The sequence below is a fragment of the Ambystoma mexicanum genome, chromosome 7p (genome assembly GCF_040938575.1).
Source record: "Ambystoma mexicanum isolate Mex_15411 chromosome 7p, UKY_AmexF1_1, whole genome shotgun sequence".
NCBI classification, from domain to species: domain Eukaryota; kingdom Metazoa; phylum Chordata; class Amphibia; order Caudata; family Ambystomatidae; genus Ambystoma; species Ambystoma mexicanum.
The window spans coordinates 297,885,951-297,907,146 of NC_090939.1; the positions used below are offsets into that span (position 1 = coordinate 297,885,951).

General features: G+C 48.4%; 1 protein-coding gene across 1 annotated transcript in view; it reads left to right on the plus strand.

The window, feature by feature from the left end:
* LTN1 (listerin E3 ubiquitin protein ligase 1) overlaps positions 1 to 21,196 on the plus strand; it is a 1,629,727-nt gene that overhangs the window by 402,305 nt on the left and 1,206,226 nt on the right. Inside the window, exon 11 of the mRNA XM_069636371.1 lies at positions 1,204 to 1,245. Coding sequence (XP_069492472.1) covers positions 1,204 to 1,245 — 42 coding nt within the window. The remainder of the gene's footprint in view (positions 1 to 1,203; positions 1,246 to 21,196) is intronic.

The following is a 21,196-nucleotide window of genomic DNA, read 5'->3' on the forward strand; positions in this document are numbered from 1 at the left end:
AAGATCCACAACATAGGTTCAGTTCATTAAAGTATGCTTTTGTTCTCACATCACCTCTTTTGGGTTAGACTAGAGGGATGTGGTTGTGGGTCTGCAGCTGAAGTTGGCAAAGTTGTGCACCACTAAAAAGATGACCCAAGCCACAACTTCAGGAACTCCTCTTAGCTGTTGAAAGGGGGATCCAATCCAAAGCCTAGTGTAATTAAACTTCTGCCTCAAACTACAGGGTAAAATGAATATTCATAGAGTTCCAACCTGTCAACTTTATTTAGCCAGACCAAATCCCTTTCTACTAAGCGGTCATTAGACACACCCTACTCCTTCACAAAGGTTCCCGTTACCAGTGAAATCTGGGAATGATTGGGTTCCATGGCAGATCCTTTCTCCAGATTCCTTATTGCTCTACAGCATTCCGGATGATTGGTTTGAGGCAAACTCACTGGGAATCGGTCACTGCGCAACACGACACATCCGGTTTGCCCGCCACAAACAAATCATCTGGAAATGCAAAAGTGGCGACAGACAGATGCGGAAGGTAAGGAGGGGGGGGGATGTGGTTAGTTGTGTGTGTGTTGTTGTATGGGTGTGTGTAGGTATGTGAGCGTGATTGGGGGAAAGAGGGCGGGGAGGAGGGAGAGCAGGCCGAGGGTGTCCCCCATAGAACACAAGTAGTGGGAGGAGGAGGGCAGGGAGATTAGGGGGAGTGTGGAGGTGTCCCCTGCATAGGAGGATGATGGGGAAGGGGGTATGCGACAGAAATAATTTTTCCCCTGAAGAGCTGTGTACAGTCTTAGTGAACTGGAATTCAGGAAATCGGCCTCTGGGGAAACATCATAGGACCCACTACACTACCAGCAATTGACTTTGAACTTTTGCATTTTCCAGGTCCGCACCTTTTTGACTAATATGTAGACCGCAGTAGAGGAGGTTAGGCAGCATATTCTTATTCTGTATTGGACTATATTTGTGTTGCTCAAATTTGCTACACACATCATCAATCCCCAATTTTCTCTTAATGTAAGGTCCACTTCTATTCACTACGACAAGATTCCAGTTTTTATAATAATCATATGTTGGAGCCCAAGGTCCAGGCCCACCATGCACACAGGTCAACCATATGGTCCTACTTGCTACAGAGACTTTTAGCATACTTTCTAGTAGATGGATAAAACTTAGCTTAACAATTGCTCTTTGTTTCCTCAGATGGACCTGAAGTGGATTACCTTCTTTCAAATCATTCAAAAGGTATACATTTGGGTTTATACATTATATTCTTGGGTTTGCTTTTCAAATGTGCCTTTATTTGTGTAAGAATTTAATTTGCAAAGAACAGCACAGAAGGCATAGGACTGTGTTTTGTTAATAATAGTTGTGATAAGAGTTTTAATGATGATATTTTTGTAGACCTATTAACGACATGGATAATGTAAGAACAAAGTTAGTGCCGGATACTGGGTCTACGGTATTTAGACCTGGCAGTCATTATCTTTCTTTAAAGTCTGTTTATCTCTATATCACAAAATGTAGGACTGCCTTTTGTAAATGTTGCCATATTTGCACTCTTAGCAAGTGTGAGAATCAGAACAGTAGTCGAGGTTGATGCTGAGAGAACATTATTAAACACTGGTTACATGTTCTGTGTTAACCACTAAGGTTGGGTTCCCGGTAGTCCCACAGTTACTTCACGGTGGGAAACAACCAGGCCTTGCTCTCCTTGTGAAGTGTCTCCTATTCGCTCTGACCTGGATAGGCCCACCAGTTGCTTCCACTCTCCTCTCCTTCTCCCTGCAAAAAGCAACACTACTGCCATTAGGCCAGTCCCTTTTATACCCGGTCCTAGGAGGGAAAAAGGGCCAATCAAGGACACTCCCGCCCCCCCTCTGATTGGTAGGGCCTCAAGGAGCCCTCCCTCTAGAAATAGAGCTGCCCTCTCCCTTCCTCCTCCCTTCCTTCTGCTGATTGGTTCCAGCTCTCCTTCCATGTTTCCAGCCCCCCCCCCCGCTGCCATTGCACCTGAGCAGTGCTTGACGTGCGTTTTTCCCATAGGCCCCGCACTCACAACATGGTGCTTCATTGGTTGCTCGTCTCGTGTGAGGTCCTGCGTCACCAGCCTCTTCAGGTAAGGAGGGGGTTCTATTGTTTACACCCTTGACCTCGCTCCCCCGATTATAATGAGTTTCTCCGACGCTGAGCGGTCGGCCTGAGCCTAGCTCTTGTTTCCCCAGGCTCCGTCGCCGCCGCTCAACGCCGGAGGGTGAGGTGTCAGGCCGTGTCCCGCCGATGCGGTGTGCCTCTGGCTGCTCTGCCGCGGCGCCAGTGTCCCGGGTCCCTGGGAGGGGGGGTCGACGCTGCGGCAGCGCGGGCAGCCCCGCCGTGGAATGCCGGCAAGGCATCCCCGCCTTTGGACTGCTCTGCCGCAGCGCCAGTGTCCCAGGCCCCTGTGAGAGGGGCCGGCGCTCCGGCAGCGCAGGCGGTCCCGTTGCGGAACGCCGGCAAGGCATCCCTGTTGTCTGTGGCCCCTCTCCGGCGCTCCCCGCCAGCGCCGCCCGCGGCGGCACCTCCCCTGTGTCCCGTGACTGCGCAGACCTCGGCGGAGCAGGCACTGCCTGCTCTGCCGTTCCCCGAGCGCCCTACATCAGGCCCGGTCCGGCTCCCTTGGGGTCCCTTCTCCTACTTCCCTCCTCACAGCAAGTTATAGGGGCATCCGTTGTTTTAGTCCTCAGTGGCAAAGACAAGTGGGAGGTTTCTGCTGTTGCAGGCCTTGCTGTGCCTGGTCTTTGCGAGGGAAGCTTGTGCTCCTGCTGTCTGCACAATATGTGTGTGAGAGTAAAAGAGTGGGAAATAGGGAGATGGAAGCAAGAAAGAGAGCTTTCACTCTTGCACCTCTGGTGGACTGCGAAAACACATGATACAAAAGTATGGTGTTTACCTTATTTTATTCAACAAAACAGTTATCCTCTTGGGAAATGTATAAACCAAAGGTAATAGGATGGATTAAACTATAACGTGTGTTATACTGTGGGAAACGCCTATGGTGGATACGCGTAGCCACTCTACAACAAAACCAGGGTTGGCCCTCTGAGATTTTCCTAAGCAAAAAGGTGTCAGAATTGGTTAAACAAGTGGTCTGCCACCTTTGGCTCACCAGATGTATTGGACTGCAACTCGCATCTTCCCTAGCCAATTTAGACAATGCTGAGGCATCATGGGAATCATAGTCCAAATCATCAGAAGAGCAGCAGAATGCAGACCCTGGGTTAAACTATAAAGTGCCAGGGATCTCGCTCTAAAAGGGATTTTGTTCTCCCTCAGATCTCTACTCTCCAAACACTCACTGGTATAGTGTCCACCTGCTTTTTCTTCACTATTACAATCACGAGGGTTGCACCCAACCACTTCTTGGATCATATAGTTCCTAGATCCCCTTCTTGTCTGAATTTACAGCTCTAAGGGTATAGCCTGGAGAAGCTTCTTTAAAGTGCACCGTACCCACATTTCACCTTTTACATGGTTATAATGCCCAGCTTCCTATTTGTAATCCTGCTAAGATGATAGTGTCTGGCCCACTTCTTTCTCTTTTAGGCTATATTTCAACCACAAGTAATATAACAACCCTCTTGCTGCTAAGGGATATCATGCCCTTCTCATTCTCAAGGCATATAGTGCCCTTCACACTAGTAAAGGTTCTCCCAACCAATCAGAATTTTCAGAGCACAGTCAACAAGTAATGGTATTGACTGTATTCTTACCATTCTGACTTCACAAGCAGACGGGGAAACCGCAAAGCAATTTCCATGCAGGTTTTCTATTTAAAAAAAAGTCCTTTCTGGGGGGTCCTTTTTTGAAGCAAAATCCTATTTAACACACCAGAGGGAAAGCTAAAACAGGGAAATATGATTTCCCTTTCATAGATAAATAGTTTACTTTTACATGACTGCTAATGCATGCTCATGCTAAACCTATTGCAGTTTAACCAAGTTTGTAATTAAATACTTAACCAATGAAGACAACCTTGTTATTTAAACACTACAAAATAAAACCAAATTAAATTTTGTAACTCGGTGCGTCTATTTTTTTTGCACACTGTTAAAGTAACTTTTTAACTTTCCCACCAAAACTCCATAACATGTATTTCTACTGTTTCTGTAAGGCTTTGTTGTGCCCTTCCCAATAACAAGGGTTATAGCCCCCTTCAAACTTGTGAGGCACATCATGTCCTTCTCATCAGTAAGTGTTCTAGTGCCCTTCTCGCTGGTAAGCAGTTTTAGTCCCTTCAGAATTATCAGTTGGTTCAGCTCTTTGGAGTTTTAGTGTCAGCAGTTTGGCCAGCCTTTGATTTTCACCCAGGACTTTCAAGACCTCTGTTCCTGAGTCTGTAGTTCCAATGCAGGCTCTCTTTAGGCAAGCCTGGGATTTGTGTCTCTCTCACACCCTCTCTGTGCTGCCAGCTCTAGTAGGGCTTTTTGTTCTACCTAGTCCTCACTCTGGCCTTTTAAAAGCCATGCCTTCACTTTTGTTCCTTATTGTGTGTGATTCTGGGATTGTTAGATCACATAATGGCGTTAATTGACAGTTATGCAAACCACAGCTTCTTGAATTTACCTAAGCACCTGCAACCATCTTGACTTCATGAGGAAATGTTGCTTCTGCTGTCTGGCTTGTGCTGCTTCCTTGCATCTCCTCTACTACTTGGGTGTCTCTGCTCCCCATGTTGCTGTGCACTTTTGAACTACTACAGCATGTATGGATTTCGTAGTAGTCTTGCTCTGGAGGTGCAAGCACTATGCATGGGGAATGTAGTGAGGCGCTGGAATGTTGTGAGTTCATGATGGAATGCTGTGTGTGGGTGACTGCTGGGGATTCTATGTATGGCAGTTACATCTTGGTGCTGGAAGGTGTGGATGTGTCAATATCCTATGTCCAGGAACCAACTTATGTGATTTACCTGATGTGTTACTGCGGACCAATAAACTTAGCTTAAAGAGCTTGGGCATCGGTGACTTCATACCCAACAAACCCACAACATTTTGGCGACTGGCGACGAGGATGACTTCAAAAGTATGCTGAAGCAGGAGCCAGGAAGCGGAGCTGTGGCAGAGGGAGCATTAGGGGACAGGCACTGCACCCCAGTCATCCACATAAGGTGCCAGCTGGAGGCAGGGACCTTGCCGGGCAGTGTGTGGTGGTACCGCAGGTCTGCCAACCCGGGCGGGGCCAGAAGCAACAATCCAACAGATAGCTAGGTGGCGCAGGAGCGACTTGGGGCCCCGGTGTGGCTGCGGTGTCAGGAGTCTCCTCAACTGCGGCGGCAGGAGGTCCGGGGGACGCCACAGTATATTCCAACGAGTTTCCGGATGCAACTGTTGTCGTGCCTTTGCTGGTGCCGGGAGTATGCGTTGCGGACCCCTGATGGCGTTACTTGGTCCCCGGGTAGAGACATACTAATGACGTCAGCTGGTGCTAGAGTGTCTGCACTCAGCCGGCGTTCCAGTCAGGTGACTTGATGCAGTTATGGAGAGTGTTGTGCGGACCGGTTCGTGGCTAGTGAAAGGCACCGGGTACAACTGAGATGGCGCTCCAGGGACATCACAGAGGAGTGTTCGGCGCAGCCCGGGGTGTCGGATAGTCTGCAGCAGGGCGTGTTTTTTGAAAGGAGGGAGGAGAACGCTTATGGCACTGGTTCGTTGTGTGCCTCAGAACTCCATTGAAGGTATTTCCTTCTCAACTTCCAGGGGCAAGGGACAGCGGGCTGATGTCGATGGGTTCAGCACAGCTAATAGCTGCTGTGTGGTGTCGGCCAATTTGGTGTATCGAGGAGTGTGTCGTGTGCGCAGCAAAGGGTCTGCACGGGGGATATGTTTCCCCACCCTGTAATAGATCTGTGGGAAATATGAGGGAATTTGACCCAGATCTTTGGGAGTTCTACATGCAACTGAAGGATCTCAGCGGTACGGATGAGGAATAGCTCAGGGTGTTGTGGTTGTTTTTTGGTGTGTGGTCCCGGGGGCTTTAGGTTATCTGGGTTTGGCATAGGCTGATGTTTGTCAAAGGCGTGTCATTTTAAAATGCTGTTTGTGTTCATGTTTGTGGCCTTCTTGGTTTAGAATGTATTTTAGGATGTCGGGTAACCATGGGCAATGTCTCTTTTGACTTGAGGGTGTGGGGGTGCACAAGGAAATCTCTTGGACATTTTAACTGCAAATGGGGAGGTGATTTGGGACATGGTGTTGGATATGTGTTTTCCTTTCAGGGAGCTACATGGACAAGTGGGTGCTGGGAGGCACAGGATTTTTTGTGGACATGAGGGTGTGGGGTGCATGGGACTGGTTTTGGTACTTTTATGCGCATGTGGGTCCAGGGATGCAAGGGTTCTGCATTGGACCTCTGTTTTCGTTTACGTTTTTTTTGTTTTGTTTGAGGTGTCATGTTTTGGGCAAAGCATATTACATGTGGTTCCATGTTTTGTGTATTGTTCGTAGGGGACTTTTCCCTGGTGGATATTTGGTATTTCTTGGAATGGCTGGGTGGGTACTGAGTGTGTCAGTGTTTTTGCCACAAATTGCTGCCGGGGTTCAGGGTGGCCGGGTGGATTCTGAGTGTTATTGCATTTAGGTGCTGCTGGGTAGGTATTTTTGTGTCTCGTGTCAAGCAATTATTCCCCTAATCTTCTTTGCATGACTGTAAAGACTGGAGGGGGATGCCTGTACTTCCGCTCTCTATCTGGTAGAGGAGAGGCACAGAGGAACCCTGCCAAGATTCTCGATTATTGTTAACATAGTCGAGCAATCAAGGCCTAGCTTCTCAGGAGGTAATGCAGGCTGGTTCTTAAGTTCTTAAGTACAGTGTAGTCCCCAAGCACCCACAAAGGAATGTCCACATACTATATTGGTTATATAATTAATATTCAAGGTGATGTACACTATCACGATAACTCACTTTGTGCTCAGAAATCAACAATGGTAAATATATACAGTTCTAAAGTGGTACCACTAACGTTATCAGATCATAAAAGTGCATACGGTCAGAATGACACACAGATCAAAATAAAGAGGAAACCAGCAGTAGAGAGAGGAAGGAAAGGAAGATGGTTGAACAATTGGCAGACTACTGGTCACTAACGTTAAACAGTTCTGTGTGGAGATCCCCCCCCCAACCTGGGCAACCTGTAGAATAAAGATACAAGCCCAGTCCATATATTCTTCACACTAGACTTCCCAATAGTTCTGCAACCCCAAAGTACCTGGCGTTGTAGCGTTCCTCGTCGGGGAATAGACTGCCCTTCTTGAGTGTCCTCCCTTTCAGGCAGGAGTCACGGGTCGTCGAACATCCGACGGAGAACAGGTCGAGCTACAACGGTGAAGTGGCTGCGTCGTTCCTAGCGGTGCTCGTTGACAGGGAAGAGTAAACGTCCTGCAAGGAAGAGGCGTGTGCGTCACCTCGGTGTAGATAGTTCTGGACCGCAAAGAGTTTGAAGAACTGTGGCCCAGCAAGGGCGTCGAGTTGTCGGCGTCTCTGTGGTCTTTGGGTGGCGGGAAATCCACCGGCGGATGCTCCTTCTCCTTGGAGTTCTGCAGCAGTCCCCATATCGGGTCGGCAGTCTGTTGAAGGTCTGTCTACCGGGGAGCTAAGGCAAAGGTCAGCTGGTGCACGATGGTCCCTCGTAGCTCAGGAAGAGGGCGCCTTACCCGGTCCTCTCTGGGCCAGTTCTTGGAGGCACAACAGCTTTCAGATTGTTAAGTGAGAGCAACTGCAATTCTTCTCTTCCGGCAGGGCTTCAAGGTCAAGCTGCAGTTACTCGTCGTAGTGGACTTCAGCTTCTGAACACGATTCCTAGCAGTGAGAGGTCCCCAGATATACTGTTGATCTCCCATTCATTCTGCTGGGTCACACTCAAGCATCCAATTAAGACTACGGGCATTCATGCAGGCAGCCAGCCAATCAGCCACATGGTGCATTCAGGCCATTCACTTCTCTCCAGACACTCACAACAAGTTATGTGTATTGGGACATGTACCGAGCAATTCAACACTCCCTACTGCTTTCATTCCGGTTTCGGGCAGGGCTGTCTCAGTCATTGTCAACCACCAGATACTAGACACCCACAACATAGAATGCATATTCGTCACACACTCCATTCACCCAGGTCCCACCCACAGGCATACCCACAACATACGGTCGTTGAGAAGGCTCCTGCCAGTCTGGTCGGCATTTCTCCATACTACCATATACGTAACGTCCACCCAACAGCCAGTCAGGGGGAAGGGACAGAGGCAGGTCTTCCCAGGACTTCGGGAAGATCGAGGTAACAGGTGATGGAAGGCAAGAGGCCATGGGGGCCATTTTGTCTACATCAGGAATCTACCGATTCCAATGACAGGGCCCGGGCATCCCAAAATGGAGGACGCTCAGGGCACCAGTCATTTCAGCACGGAGCTGCCACCAGCCTGTACCCTGCTCTGTGGTCACACATAGGTGCCCAAAAACATACACTGGGGGCACAGGGTTGCTTCCCTACCCATGGGTGCCATAAGGGTACCCCATGGGTCTGTTCACCAAACCAAAAGAGAGCTGCACCGCCAGGAGTCCCACATGAACTCCTGCACGGAAAACACGACAGAACACACGATAAATAGCAGTAAAGGACAAGGATACGGAGGCCCTGTCCCTCCGATGCATTTCCAGCATCACTCCGACGTCATGCTTAGGTCATGAACTTGTTTGGGTTGTTTTGTGTGCTTAGCATTTTTCATGCTACTTTCTGTTTGCCTGCTTAATGGGAGTCCCATTGTGGGATTTGCTTTATGTGTTGGAGTTATGGTTTTAGTATTTTATTTTCTGTTTCGGAATGCAGGGAGGGGCTGCGTTTACTGACGTTGGATTGCGTTTTGCCTTTTAGTAGTTGGTTCATGGTAACAGTTGCAGTGGGGTTCTGTGCCGTTTACGTTTTTTTGCAGTGAAGTGCTAGAATGGTTAGTCAATACTTTTGATGCCTCTTATGTTATCGTAAGGGTTTTCTGCAGCAGCATTTTGTCCTGTTTACTGCGCTGTAGGGTTGGTCCATTTTGTCTTGTGTGTTCCATGCTGCACAGTTGCTTTTTATTTTGTTGCCCTGTGGGTTTAGCATGGTTCCTTCTGGTTGCAGTTGCGGGTCCACCTATTTGTGTTTACCTATTGTTGGTTCTTTCATTGGCTTTGCGTGGTGGCCACATGGTTAGTTCTGTGAGAGGGCTTATCCTTGTCATTGTTGGGTGAACTGGAATGGGTGTGTTGTGTGTGTGGCAGGTCCTGGTGTTGGATTTTGCTTCTTTGTGTGGTTGGTGGAATATTAACGGAGGGAGAGAGAGGTTGTGATTTTCGTTTGGGTCAGCTTTGCAGAGCTTCTTTAGGTCCTTTGCTGTTTATGCTCCTTTTGTTTGATTGTGTAACGGCAGGTGGTGTGTCGTAGTCTTGCTCTGGAGGTGCAATTACTATGCATGGGGGAATATAGTGAGGTGCATTGGAATGTGGTGAGCTCATGGTGGAATGCTGTGTGTAGGTGACTGCTGGGGATTCTATTTGTGGCAGTTACATCTTGCAGCTGGAAGGTATGGATATGCCAGTGTCTTTTGTCCAGGAACCTACTTATGTGACTTACCTGATGTGTACCTGCGGACCAATAAACAACAACCCATAACAGATTTCACAACTTAGCCTATTTGACACCGGGCCGATGCTCCACCTTAAAAATATTAAGGTTCTAGGGCCAGGAACCATTTCAAGATGCAAGGGTTTGTATCCTTAATCCTGGCCATCCAAACTAAGGGAGCCTGGTATGTTGCTAATATGAATTGTTGATGAGTCAGGTAGTAGTTTGGTCTCTTTATCCTTGCTAGTACCCCTTTGTTAAGTTGAGAAGAATCATGCTTTACGGAGGGTCACCACCAAATTGTTGATTCGTGGCATGGGATAGGCATCGACCATGAGATTTCATTCAACCGTTGGAAGTTGATGCAAAATCGCCACGTGTTATCAGGTTTTGGAACAAGGACAACGAGTGAGGGCCACTCACTGTATGACTTCTCAATGACCCCAAGGTCAAGCATCTTCTTCAATTCCTTTTGGGATATCCATTTGCAAACCTTCAGTATTTTATGGAGCTTGAGTCATCAAACTTTTCCAGTGGGTATTTGGAGCTTTTGAAACTACCCCTTCACTCTTCCAGGTGTGACGGGTTGTCCCATCACAAATAACCACTCTGACTTGTAAAAAGTCCAAGGGTGTTTATTTGAAAACATAATGGTCAGAATGGTTGCTTCTGTTCCTGATTTATTTTTTACGGTCTAAAGGACTGGGGATGATTGGCGTTAGGGCTGTCCCTTTCCTCTCTCAACTTCCCCGGGCCTGGAACTACCTCCCAGCACCAGACGTCCCTACTGGGCTCTTAGTCGCTTCTAATCGGTAACCCCCATCTGTCTTTCACTTCTCTACTTATCAGGTGTTTACCCTAAGATGTTGGCTGCCTGACTCCCTATGGAACTGCTAGCTTTCCCTTTCCTATCATTGGTTAGAACTCAGGGAATAGGGAATGGTGCCTTCTTTCGCCTCGTGTCACTCACTTCTCTCACACCCGACACTTTCCTGTACTGATCCCTTAATCTATTCTCCTCCCACCATGTTACTGCCCCTCCAATCTCTCACTCCGCCTTTTAACCTCCACCCTTTGTTCTTACTTTCTTTCCCGCTCCTATTCTTTACTGATGCTTGTACTTTCAACTATCCCTCTACCTTGGTTCCTTTCCCCCCTTCCTCTCACTCTACTTCCCCACCTCTGGTTATTCCCCTCATTATCATTTCTATCTCACTTAATGCCAATTACCCCTCTCCCTCTCCAACTAACTGTCGCTCTTCCCGCTCTACTACCGTTCCCTTTTCCCTACTAACACTTCCTCTCTACTGCCTTTACTGCTCCAAGATACTCTGGGATCTTGTGCCCTGCACACCGCTCACTGTTAAAGAACCCGAGGATATGGTGTTCTGCTCGCCCTCTACTAGCCCCTGTTCAACCCTCTGGGACCTCCAAGGATATGGTGCCCTGCTCAACCTTCTTCTACTAACTCCCACTCTACCACTAATGTCCTTTTATCGCTACTCCCAACAACTACTACTACTGCTACCTCCGCTCCTGGTACTATTCCACTCTGCCAACTCTCCTACACTACCTCTAATACTCGCACTCTGCTCTCTCTCTCACACAAACGCGCCACAGACCTCCTTTATTTATGTATTTTGCATTTTTATTTATTTTGCATCCTCTTTAACAATAGCCTCTGCACTCCAGTCGCTCTCGCCTCTTCTGGTCTCTTGGAAGTCCACGTTTGTCTCCTGTCCTCACCCAACTACTAACCCACACCTACACACTCGAACACCTCCTCAATTACCCCACCCCCTCCCAGGATTGGCCACTCACCCTGTCCAATCACTTACCTAGTTCAAGGAGGAGCGTCAGAGGGAGTTTTTAGGGAGGCTTCAAAAACGGGTTGTCAGCACCGCAGCCTTTTCTGGAAGCATCTCTGGCAATGAAATTGGAAGAGTTTCTGAGGAGCTGGAGAGTCCCTGTTCCATAAGGCCTTCAATCTTAATATCTCTGGTAAGAATGTGGGAGCCTCATTAACAAGGCCTCCTTTTCTCAATAGTGTGTAGACTTTGCTACACCGTTTCCTCGCGTTGCCGGTGTTAGGATGTTGGCTGTGTGCTGCGAAGATGTGTGAGATGCTGCACCCACCAATTGGGGTTCGCCGTCATCCTAGGTGTGGTGAGGTGAGGATGCAATGTGATGTGATGTGATGTGATGTGATGCGATGGTGGCGGAGGGGAGATCACACTGGCATGACTGTCAATCAATTGGAACAATTATTGATGCTGGGTTGTGGATATCCCCATTGGTATGGATACTTCCTGGACCTCAGTGGGTAAGGGGGGGTTTCTCCCTTTAGTTGTTGGCATATAACCAGAGTAGTTGCGGGTGGCTTTTTTCCTTTTAGCTTTTTAGTTTATTGATGTGATGCAGCTGGAATGGACTTATGGGTTAGCACTGAGACCACTTCTGTGAAGGATATAGGGCCCATACCATCTTTCTCAGAGTTTTGTCTTTGTGGTTGGGAGCAGGGCCATTATCTTATCCCCTACTTGGGAGGTACGTACTCTGGCTTCGTCTTTGTATACTGTTAGGAAAGATTTATCTTTTTGCAACTTTTCCTCCATAGTTTCTATGAACCCCCATTCTTTTTGCTCTGTTTTTAAACATATTCTGACTTTTTGAAGGGAAGTAAAGCCTTCAGCTTCACTTCCCTGTAATTTTGCTCTTTGTTATGAGGAAACTGACCAGTCCTGTAGACTATCCGTACTGGGAAAGTATGTTTCCCTTTTTAATTCTTATACTTTCTTTTACATTGCACAAAGCAACTTACAGTGCAGGTCAATTGGGATACTCTCACCCTAGTGTTTACACTTGGGATACGTTTTTACAATTGCTGCATTATTACTCGCATTCACTGCGTTTGACTAGTAAACGTGGTTAGTGCTCCAACATGGCCTTGCCACGAGACTTTAGCTTGCTTCTTTGGCCATATTGTAGTTTGGCCCATCTTTCTGCCTTTCCAGGTCAGGAAATCCCTTATAAGGTCATGCACTTGCCCGGGATAGCTGTTGCTTTCGCAGGCTAGTGATGCCTTTGTTGTGTGTGGCCCAGGAATGTGGTGGGCCACATCCTTGGTGCCAGAAAGTCTAGGTGAGGGGCAAATGTGAAACCAATAGTTGTCCGTGATTGGAAAATTACTGCCTGTTTGAATGGTGCAGAACCGTACCACTGGTGGGCTTGGACTAACTTCCAGCTTGGATTTTGGATAAGGACCTCTGCAGCCATTTCTTCAGATCATCGTTGGAGCCAAGAATCCCTCGAAGAACAGCCGGCTGAAGATCCCAAGAAGACTTCTGAATTGGCCCAGCATCCCTTCCCCTGTCCTGCCTGGTAGAGCGCTGTTTCACTACCTGTTCCCCAAAGACACTGGTGCTTCAGCCCCTGGACTAGTGGGGCCAACTAGTCTCAACACCTTCTCAAGGATCCTGCCCGTCTGAGCCTTTGGAAGTGTCCCTTGACTTCCCAGTAGACTGACTAGCTCTCTTGTGGGCTACCTTGCCAGAAGCTTTGCTGTTCCGCGTTTAACTCCGGAACTTCAGTGGTCGCCAGTTTGTACTACAAGTCGCCTTCTCCCCGAATTTCAGTGTCCCAGCATCAAGGGATCCTGTCCTGAAGCAGCTTCAGTAACCTCATCTGGAAAGATGCCTGTCGTCGCCTTTGTGCAGAGATTGTCGCTGGAACTGACCTTTCTTCAACAAGTGAAGTGTCCTGAGGAGGTCTGCATCAGCATTTCTTGCATTTCTTCATCAACAGAGGTTGCATCTTGCAGCTGCACCAAACCGGAAGAATCCTCAAAACCGTAACTCCTGGCCACCACTCACCAGAAGCAACAGCATAAGATTGAGCCCTCAGCAACCACCCAGACGATCCACAAAGTCATCAGGAAGAATCGGAGTAAGGGCGGTAAGTAAACGCAGTGCATCTGTCCCCCCTGTCCTCCAAAGGATAACATTGGGAATAAGTTCCTTTGTCTCCTGAATTCCATTCCAATCACCGTTTGGTTGTTGAACCTGTCTAGAGTAATCTGAAAGATGAGAACACATTTACTTAAATGTTAGTAAGAATTGTTAAATAACTTCATGAACTATCGCCAACACAAATGAATTGCAACTTACCTGCAGAGACTCCGTTCAGGGGAGATAAATTGTGGCTCCTGTGACTTTTGGGCACAAGGCCCCATTCTTCTTAGGGTTTGGACTGCTAAAGCTAGGGAATTAACTTCTGACCTCGTTCCATCATTTATTGCATTTTACCTACTTGGCTAAATAAGTATTTTAATGTATATTTCACCTGTGGTGAATGTATATTTCGAATGGATTGTGTCCTCCCACGTATTCCTCATCTTATGATAGACTCCCATAGCAGTGACAATTTTGGAGGCGGGAGTACTAGTGTTAGTTTTCGTGAACAGAATGCAGAACTGCCTTGGCAAATAATCCCTCATTGGAGGAGGCAGTATCCAAGCATTAATGCTTGACAAAAGTATGCATTGTTTTCCAAGTTGCAGCTGCACAAATATCTGCTGCCGGGACTCCCCTCTTTAGAGCCGCAGAAGTAGGCAATCCCCTTGTAGAATGGGCACGAAGCCCATCTGGTGGGTCTTTTCCCGCTAATCTGTAGCATTCAATTATGGCTAAGATTATCCAGCGGGATATGGTCTGTTTTGTTACAGATAAGTCTAGTTTATGACCAGTATAACCCACAAATAGTTAGTCATCTTGTCGCAATTTAGACATCCTTGAGATGTAAAAACTAAGAGCCCTCCTGGGATCTAGTCTGTGCAGTCTCTCCTCTTCCTTGCCCAAATGAGGAGGAGGATAAAAAGTTGGTAGTACTATTTTTTGTGACAAATGGAAGTCCGAAACTACCTTTGATAAGAATGAAGGTTTAACTTTAAGGACTATCCTTATAAAAAATAGTATATGGTGGTCTGCATGAGAGAGCCTGAAGTTCACTAACCCTGCGGGCTGATGATAGGGCCACAGAAGGACAGTTTTTAGTGTTAAAAGCCTCAATCGACATGAGTGCAGAGGCTCAAAAGGTATGCAAGTCAAGAATTTTAATACTAAATTTAAGTCCCAAATTGGGACATGAAAAGGTATTGGAGGGTATACGTTAGTAAGTCCTTAAGAATTGAATTATTATTGGGATTTTGAAATATGAAACTGCTTGAAAATGGACAGCGCAGCAAGGTATCCTATGATTGTTCCTATCTGGAGCCCCAGATTGGCTAGATGTAATAGAAAAGGGGCACTACTGGAGTGCCACATTGAAAAGGGTCCACATCCTTATCTTTGCACCAGTTACTAAACCTGTTCCAGCGACATCGATACAAAGATCTTGTTGCTGGCCTTCTGGCCGAAAGCAAGACTTCCATTACGTCATCCGGAAGATCCTAATCCTTGTATCTCAACCTCTCAGAAACTATGCGTGAAGGAGTGTCTTGACCTCTGGATGGAGAACCCGACCTTCCTCTTGCGAGAGAAGATCCTCTCTTTGCGGAATTTGTATTGGAGGCCAGATGTACATGTCTAGAAGGTCTGGGTACCACGTCCTCCCGGCCCAATCCGGGGCAATTAGGATCATGGTTTTCCTGAACTTTCTCAACCTCCTGATTACTTGAGGAATCACGGGGACTGGGGGAAACGCATACAGCAGCGGAAACTTCCACTCCACTACGAATGTGTCTCCCGGAGCTCCTCTTTGATGAAATTCCCTTGAGCAGTACTGATTGCACTTCCGATTGATCGTGGTGGCGAACAGATCCACTTGAGGGGTTCCCCAAAGGGCGAAGATCTCCAGAAGGACTTCCTGAGCCAACTCCCACTCGTGGGAGACTGAACTCTGCCTGCTCAGAGCGTCTGCCGCCGTGTTCTTCTCTCCGGCTAGGTGAATTGCCGATAGAGAGATTCCTTCTTTCATTGCCCAGAACCAGAGCTGCATTGCCTCTCTGCACAGTGGTAGTGACCCTACACCTCCTCTCTTGTTGAGGTAGTACATTGCCACTGTATTGTCCATCATTATCAGGACATTTTTCCCTGTACAGAGGGCAGAAAGGCCTTCAGCGCTAGTCTGATTGCCCTCAGCTCCAAAAGGTTAATGTGTAGTTTGGACTCCGATGGAGACCAACGACCGCTGATTGTCAGATCGTTGGTGTGTGCTCCCCACCCTGTGAGTGAGGCGCGCGTCACTACTGTTATCTCCGGCCATGGTTGTGGCAGGTGATCAAAAGATGTTCCTGAGCTTGTTCTGGAGAACTTGCTCTGATCAACCAGTCGTCCAGGTAGGGATATATGTGAATACCTCCTCTCCTGAGACTCGCTGCCACAACCGCCAACAGTTTGGTGAAAACCCTCGGGCGGAGGTCAACCCGAATGGCAGAACTCGAAACTGATAATGAGAATTGCCAATTGCGAACCTCGGGTACTTTCTGTGCTTTGGATGGATTGGCACATGCAAGTAAGCATCCTGAAGGTCCAATGATACCAACCAATCTTGGAGTTGGAGAGCCTGAAGGATCTGAGAAAGAGTCATCATCTTGAACTTTTCCTTCCTGAGGAACATGTTCAAGTTTCTCAAGTCCAAGATGGGTCTCAGTCCTCCGTCCTTTTTTGGAATGAGAAAATATGGGGAGTACCAACCCCTGTTCCTCTCCGCTCCAGGTACCAGTTCTATGGAACCTTTCTCTAGCAGGGTTAAAATTTCCTGCAACAGTAGCGGATCTGGAGTTTTGACGGAGTTGTCTCCCGGTGGATGATTCTGAGGCCTTTTTAGGAAGGGGAGATAGTAACTTTGGGCTACTGTTTCCAGTGCCCAAGCATCTGAGGTAATGCCCCGCCATTCCTTCAGAAGCTGAGAGATCCTGCCTCCCACTGGTGTTTTGGAGGTGTCTGCAGGATTGGCTGAGGGTATTTTTGTGATATATTGGGGTTGCTTACCCTCTTTTTTGATGAGGGGGGCCTATGTCATGAGGGGTAACATTATAAGGTAAGGGAGGACATAGGCTACCCCACCTGCCTGACACTTGCCCGGTGTGGATCTAGCATACGTTTTAACAAATCGCAACATGTGGTCTGTACACAAGAGATTACCCAATTTGCATGTAGCACATTTAGCAAATATTTATTTTCATATGGTTTAAAAATAGCATCACACCGCTAACATAACCTTTTTCCTGCCTGTAGTTTCCGGGGATACACAATATTTAAGGCTTATTACAACAACCTCATACATTGATTTTTTGCATTTAGTTTTTTGCACAGTGTGGGTTAGAACACAACAGGTGACTTAGAATGTGGTCATCACGACTTCACATCTATCTAGTCGACACTAAATGGTGATTCTGGCACTTAGTGGGTAGCTGGTGTTCTAGTGCCGTCTTCAGGACTGTTGAAGTGGGCTGTCTATTGTCACTGAAGTGCTCCGAAGTGGAACATCTAGAGGTAAGAAGGTTAAAATTTTAAATTAGGAAGTGGGTATATCTCTGCATGGACTGTAGTACCTGCAAAGTATGCTGTGTTTGATCCTGCCTGAGCCATTGCTTACCAGCGTCACAGGCGTATTGAAGAACTTTCAAGTTCTTTGCTGCTGGCGCCTTCTGTGCACCTGCAATCATTGGATCCTGTATGAATCAGATCTGGTCGTCCGCTAGGGAGCTGCAGAAGAGGATTAGTGATTATCAGATAGTGTTGTCAAATGGCCATGTACACTACACTACACTATTACGTGCGTGCGGGGCCATTAATGGTGGGGCCACTGGTGAACTACTCGTGATCATCCTATGAGTCTCAGGGATAATACTGTCAGTTATTTCCAGGGAACACCGTGCCGGCCGTGATTGTGATCTACGACTAGCATCAGGGAACATTGATTCCGTGCTGAGTAGCTCCGTGAAAAAGGTGCGTGTCGCTGTGCACCGTGTCAAACTGCTACTTAAATGATTTGTGAGTGCTCCCCGGGGGCCGATCAAGCGTTATTGCTGAGTGGCCTGGGGATCGCTGAAGAGCAGCTTACCCGCGTCTACTTGTCTCTGTGCCTGGTAGTGTCTGGAGCGGTTGCCGTGATTCCACGCAAGCGCGTTGACTATAAGCGGACGTGTAGGTAGTGTCTCCGCGGCCAAGGATCAGTGGCGCATGCGTGCGCGTGTAGTGTCACTGTCTAGGGCAGCTGCGCCTGCCCAGTGCGTCGCTGTGCAAGGACTCGTCACTCAATGGAGTGTAATGGATCTGGGTCACTGGTCCGTACAGGGCCTCAGCTATTTAGACAGGAGGAGCCGCAGCTTGTAGTGAAGGGGACGGTGTGTTGGACCATTTGAATAATCGCTACCCCCATGGTGGGCAGTGCCTATCCCTTTGGTTGCTAGGGATGTCTGATGAAAGGGGGAGGACCTGGTGAATGTCCGGTATCTCTACTGTCTCATATGCTATTTGGTGTGTTGCACATGTGCCAAATGGACGGGACAACAATATATATATATATTTCTGATTTTTGTTAATCTGCTTAGAATCACATGCTGTGCATAGGTCCGACATCCAGTGGTCACTGCGGAGTATTGCATTTTGTTTTTCGTAGTCGAAAAGGGGACGTCGACAAGGCGTGTCTGTAACACTATCCCTATAGTGACGTGCGTTGTACCCACCATCCCTCACGCGTCGAGGTCCCTCAGATTGTTTTTTTCCGCCCAGCTTATGGTCGCCTTACGCAGAGCTCCTAGAGAGACATTGCAAAACAATTACTACGGACCTCGGTCCTTAATATATACTTATTGTAAAGATCCCTCCCCTCGACGTTAGCTGTGAAGCTGTTTCTCCGCCGTGCAAGTTTTCGACGGAGGGGAAGAGACGGAGGAGATCCCTCGGCGCTGCCGAACACGTGGCCAGGCCTCGCCGGCCAACATACAGTAGGGAGAGTGGGGGTTCGAACTTTTATCTTCTCGTCGAGAATGTCTTTCTTTCTCCCCTATCTTTCCCTTGGGGTTGTTATCACCAGTTTTTATTGCCTCAGCTATGGAGAGGACACCTTTTAAGTTTTGCCCACGCTGTAGGGGCAAATACACTTGGAAGGACAAACACAAGCTCTGTAATCGTTGCTTGCCCCTCGATCATAAAGAGGACAGCTGCGCGGCCTGTAAGCTCTTGAAACCAAGAACACTTAAAGAACAGAAAGTTAAAAGGTGGGCGGACTACGCTATGTCGGAGTCAGTTTCCTCACCCGCTGCCGCTGTTACAGAAAGTGACGAGGAGGGTGATAACTCGACGTCCATTACGGAAGTCATTAACCCCCAGAAGGAGCGCTCGCGCTCCTCGACGTCCGTCCCCGGCCCCGACGGGCTCGGCTCACGCCCTGCTTATGGGGATGAACACCCCGGCGACAAGGACGCACACAGACCCCATAGGCCTAAGCACACAACCCACGGCTCTTCTTCGTCGAGGACGAAGGATCCACCAGCGCCGAAAAGGACGCAGGGCACTCCAGCGTCGACCTCAGACCGCAAGGGTCTCAAGCCCCACCCGCAAACGCAGCCGCGACCAGCGATTGGGCTTTCATCTAACACGGGCGCTACCTCAAAAACATCCGACGTAACGCTCCATAGAGCGGCCGTCGAAAAACAACGCGCAGCGCAGGCAACGCCGACTCCAGAACCCTCGACTGACGAACTTGTCGTCGAGAGTCTGGCGAGAATTGTTTCCGAGGATAAACGTAAGCGGACGACGAAACAGACGTCGAATACCGCACCCAAGGAAATAGAAACGCCGAAAAAGCACAAGAGTAGCCAGGAACTGCCCCATTCATCTAAAGGCACTTCGGAACTACCGGAGGGCTTTTCTGAGGGCGACGGAAACCTTTCGTCGACGTTGTGGGAGCGTTCGAAGCGTTTTGAAGGTGATAACACCGATTTCCCCCCTCTAGACTATTCAGGGGTTCCCCATGAGACCATGGAAAGACTCCATTCTTGTATGGAAAAGATGGAGAGGTTTTTGGGTAGCCAAAACCCACCCACACCCAAAAGACCAAGAGAATGGACCCAGGATGACCCTAGGGTCAAGATTCCTAGGCTGTTTCCCCCTTCTACAGATGCATATGACCTCACTGAAGAGGAGCAATACCTCCAGGAAGATGAGGAGTGTTTAGGTGGAGAGGAAGAACATGAGGAGGAGAGGTTTGAGGAAGACCCTTACACTAGCGCAGGAGCTTTTGAGGAAGATACAGCTACCTCACAGCCCTGGCACTCCCCATCAGTGCAGCCTTGGCAATCCCCATCAGTGCACTCGGACCCTGATGTCTTTCACCCTTCTCCTCCCAAGGACTCACCTATTGGGAACACCTCCCCCATAGATGACCAGCCTTCACTTAATGCACTATTGCGCAAGGCAGCAGCGCATTTTGAAATAGACACAGGGGAGACTCTTCCGGACATAGACTTTGTAGAAAAAGTTATTAAAGAAAAAGCCCCGGTCAGTCAGTCCATTCCGCTCCTGGCTTCTATAAGGAGAAGAATAACTCCTTCCCTTTCCAATCCGGCCTTAGTCAGAGGGGTCAACCCTCGGATAGAAAAGCTCTTCAGCCCTTCGTCTTCTGACCCTTTGTACATCAGGGGACATTCTATTCCGGACTCTCTGGTAGTTACTAACGCAAGAAAGAGAGCGGGGGTACCACTATCTACTAGTGAGGCACCACCTGACAAAGAGGGCAAGAAGCTCTATGCACTTGGGAAGAGAATCACGACCTCCGCCGCCTTCTCAACTAGGATTGCGAATAACAATTCCCTATTAGCTAGCTACGCAGATGCACAGTGGAGCAAGCTGCGCAGCGAAGCAGAGGACGCACCAGAACCCCTGCGTTCACGCCTGTTGGCTACTATATCAGAGGGAACTCTTGTAAACCAGGGCATCGTAAAGAACTCCTTGGATGCCGCAGACACAGCTGGACGTTCCCTGGTTCAGGGAATACTTCTCAAACGCCATGTCTGGCTGCGCAATTCGGGATTTAAGCCAGAAACCCAGGCTTCCCTAATAAATAAGCCCATAGAGCAAACACATCTGTTTGGAAAAGCAGTTGATGAGGCCCTAGAACATGCGAAGAAGGAGTTTGATACCATCAAGACTCTTGACCAAATTTCTAGGCCACCTAACAGACGCAGCTATGGCAATAGACGCTCCTTTCGTGGCCAACGCCAGCAGCAAAGCCAACAACAATTTTACTCTGCTACCAACTGGCCCTCTAACCAAAGCACCCAGTTCAGTCAAAGAGGCCAACGTCGTGGCAAAGGAAGAGGGCGCGGTTCCAGTCCAAAAGGCCCCACGCCCAATACCAACAAATGACCCAAAGATTCGGGTCCCCTCCCATGCATCACCGGTAGGGGGCCGGCTAACATCGTTCCTTTCAGCATGGGAGGGAATAACGTCAGACCGCTGGTTATTATCCACCATAGCCCACGGATACTGCATCGAATTCAACGGTTCCCCAAAATACAGACCCCCACGGAACCGGCGCATGACACCGGAACACCTCACTATTCTT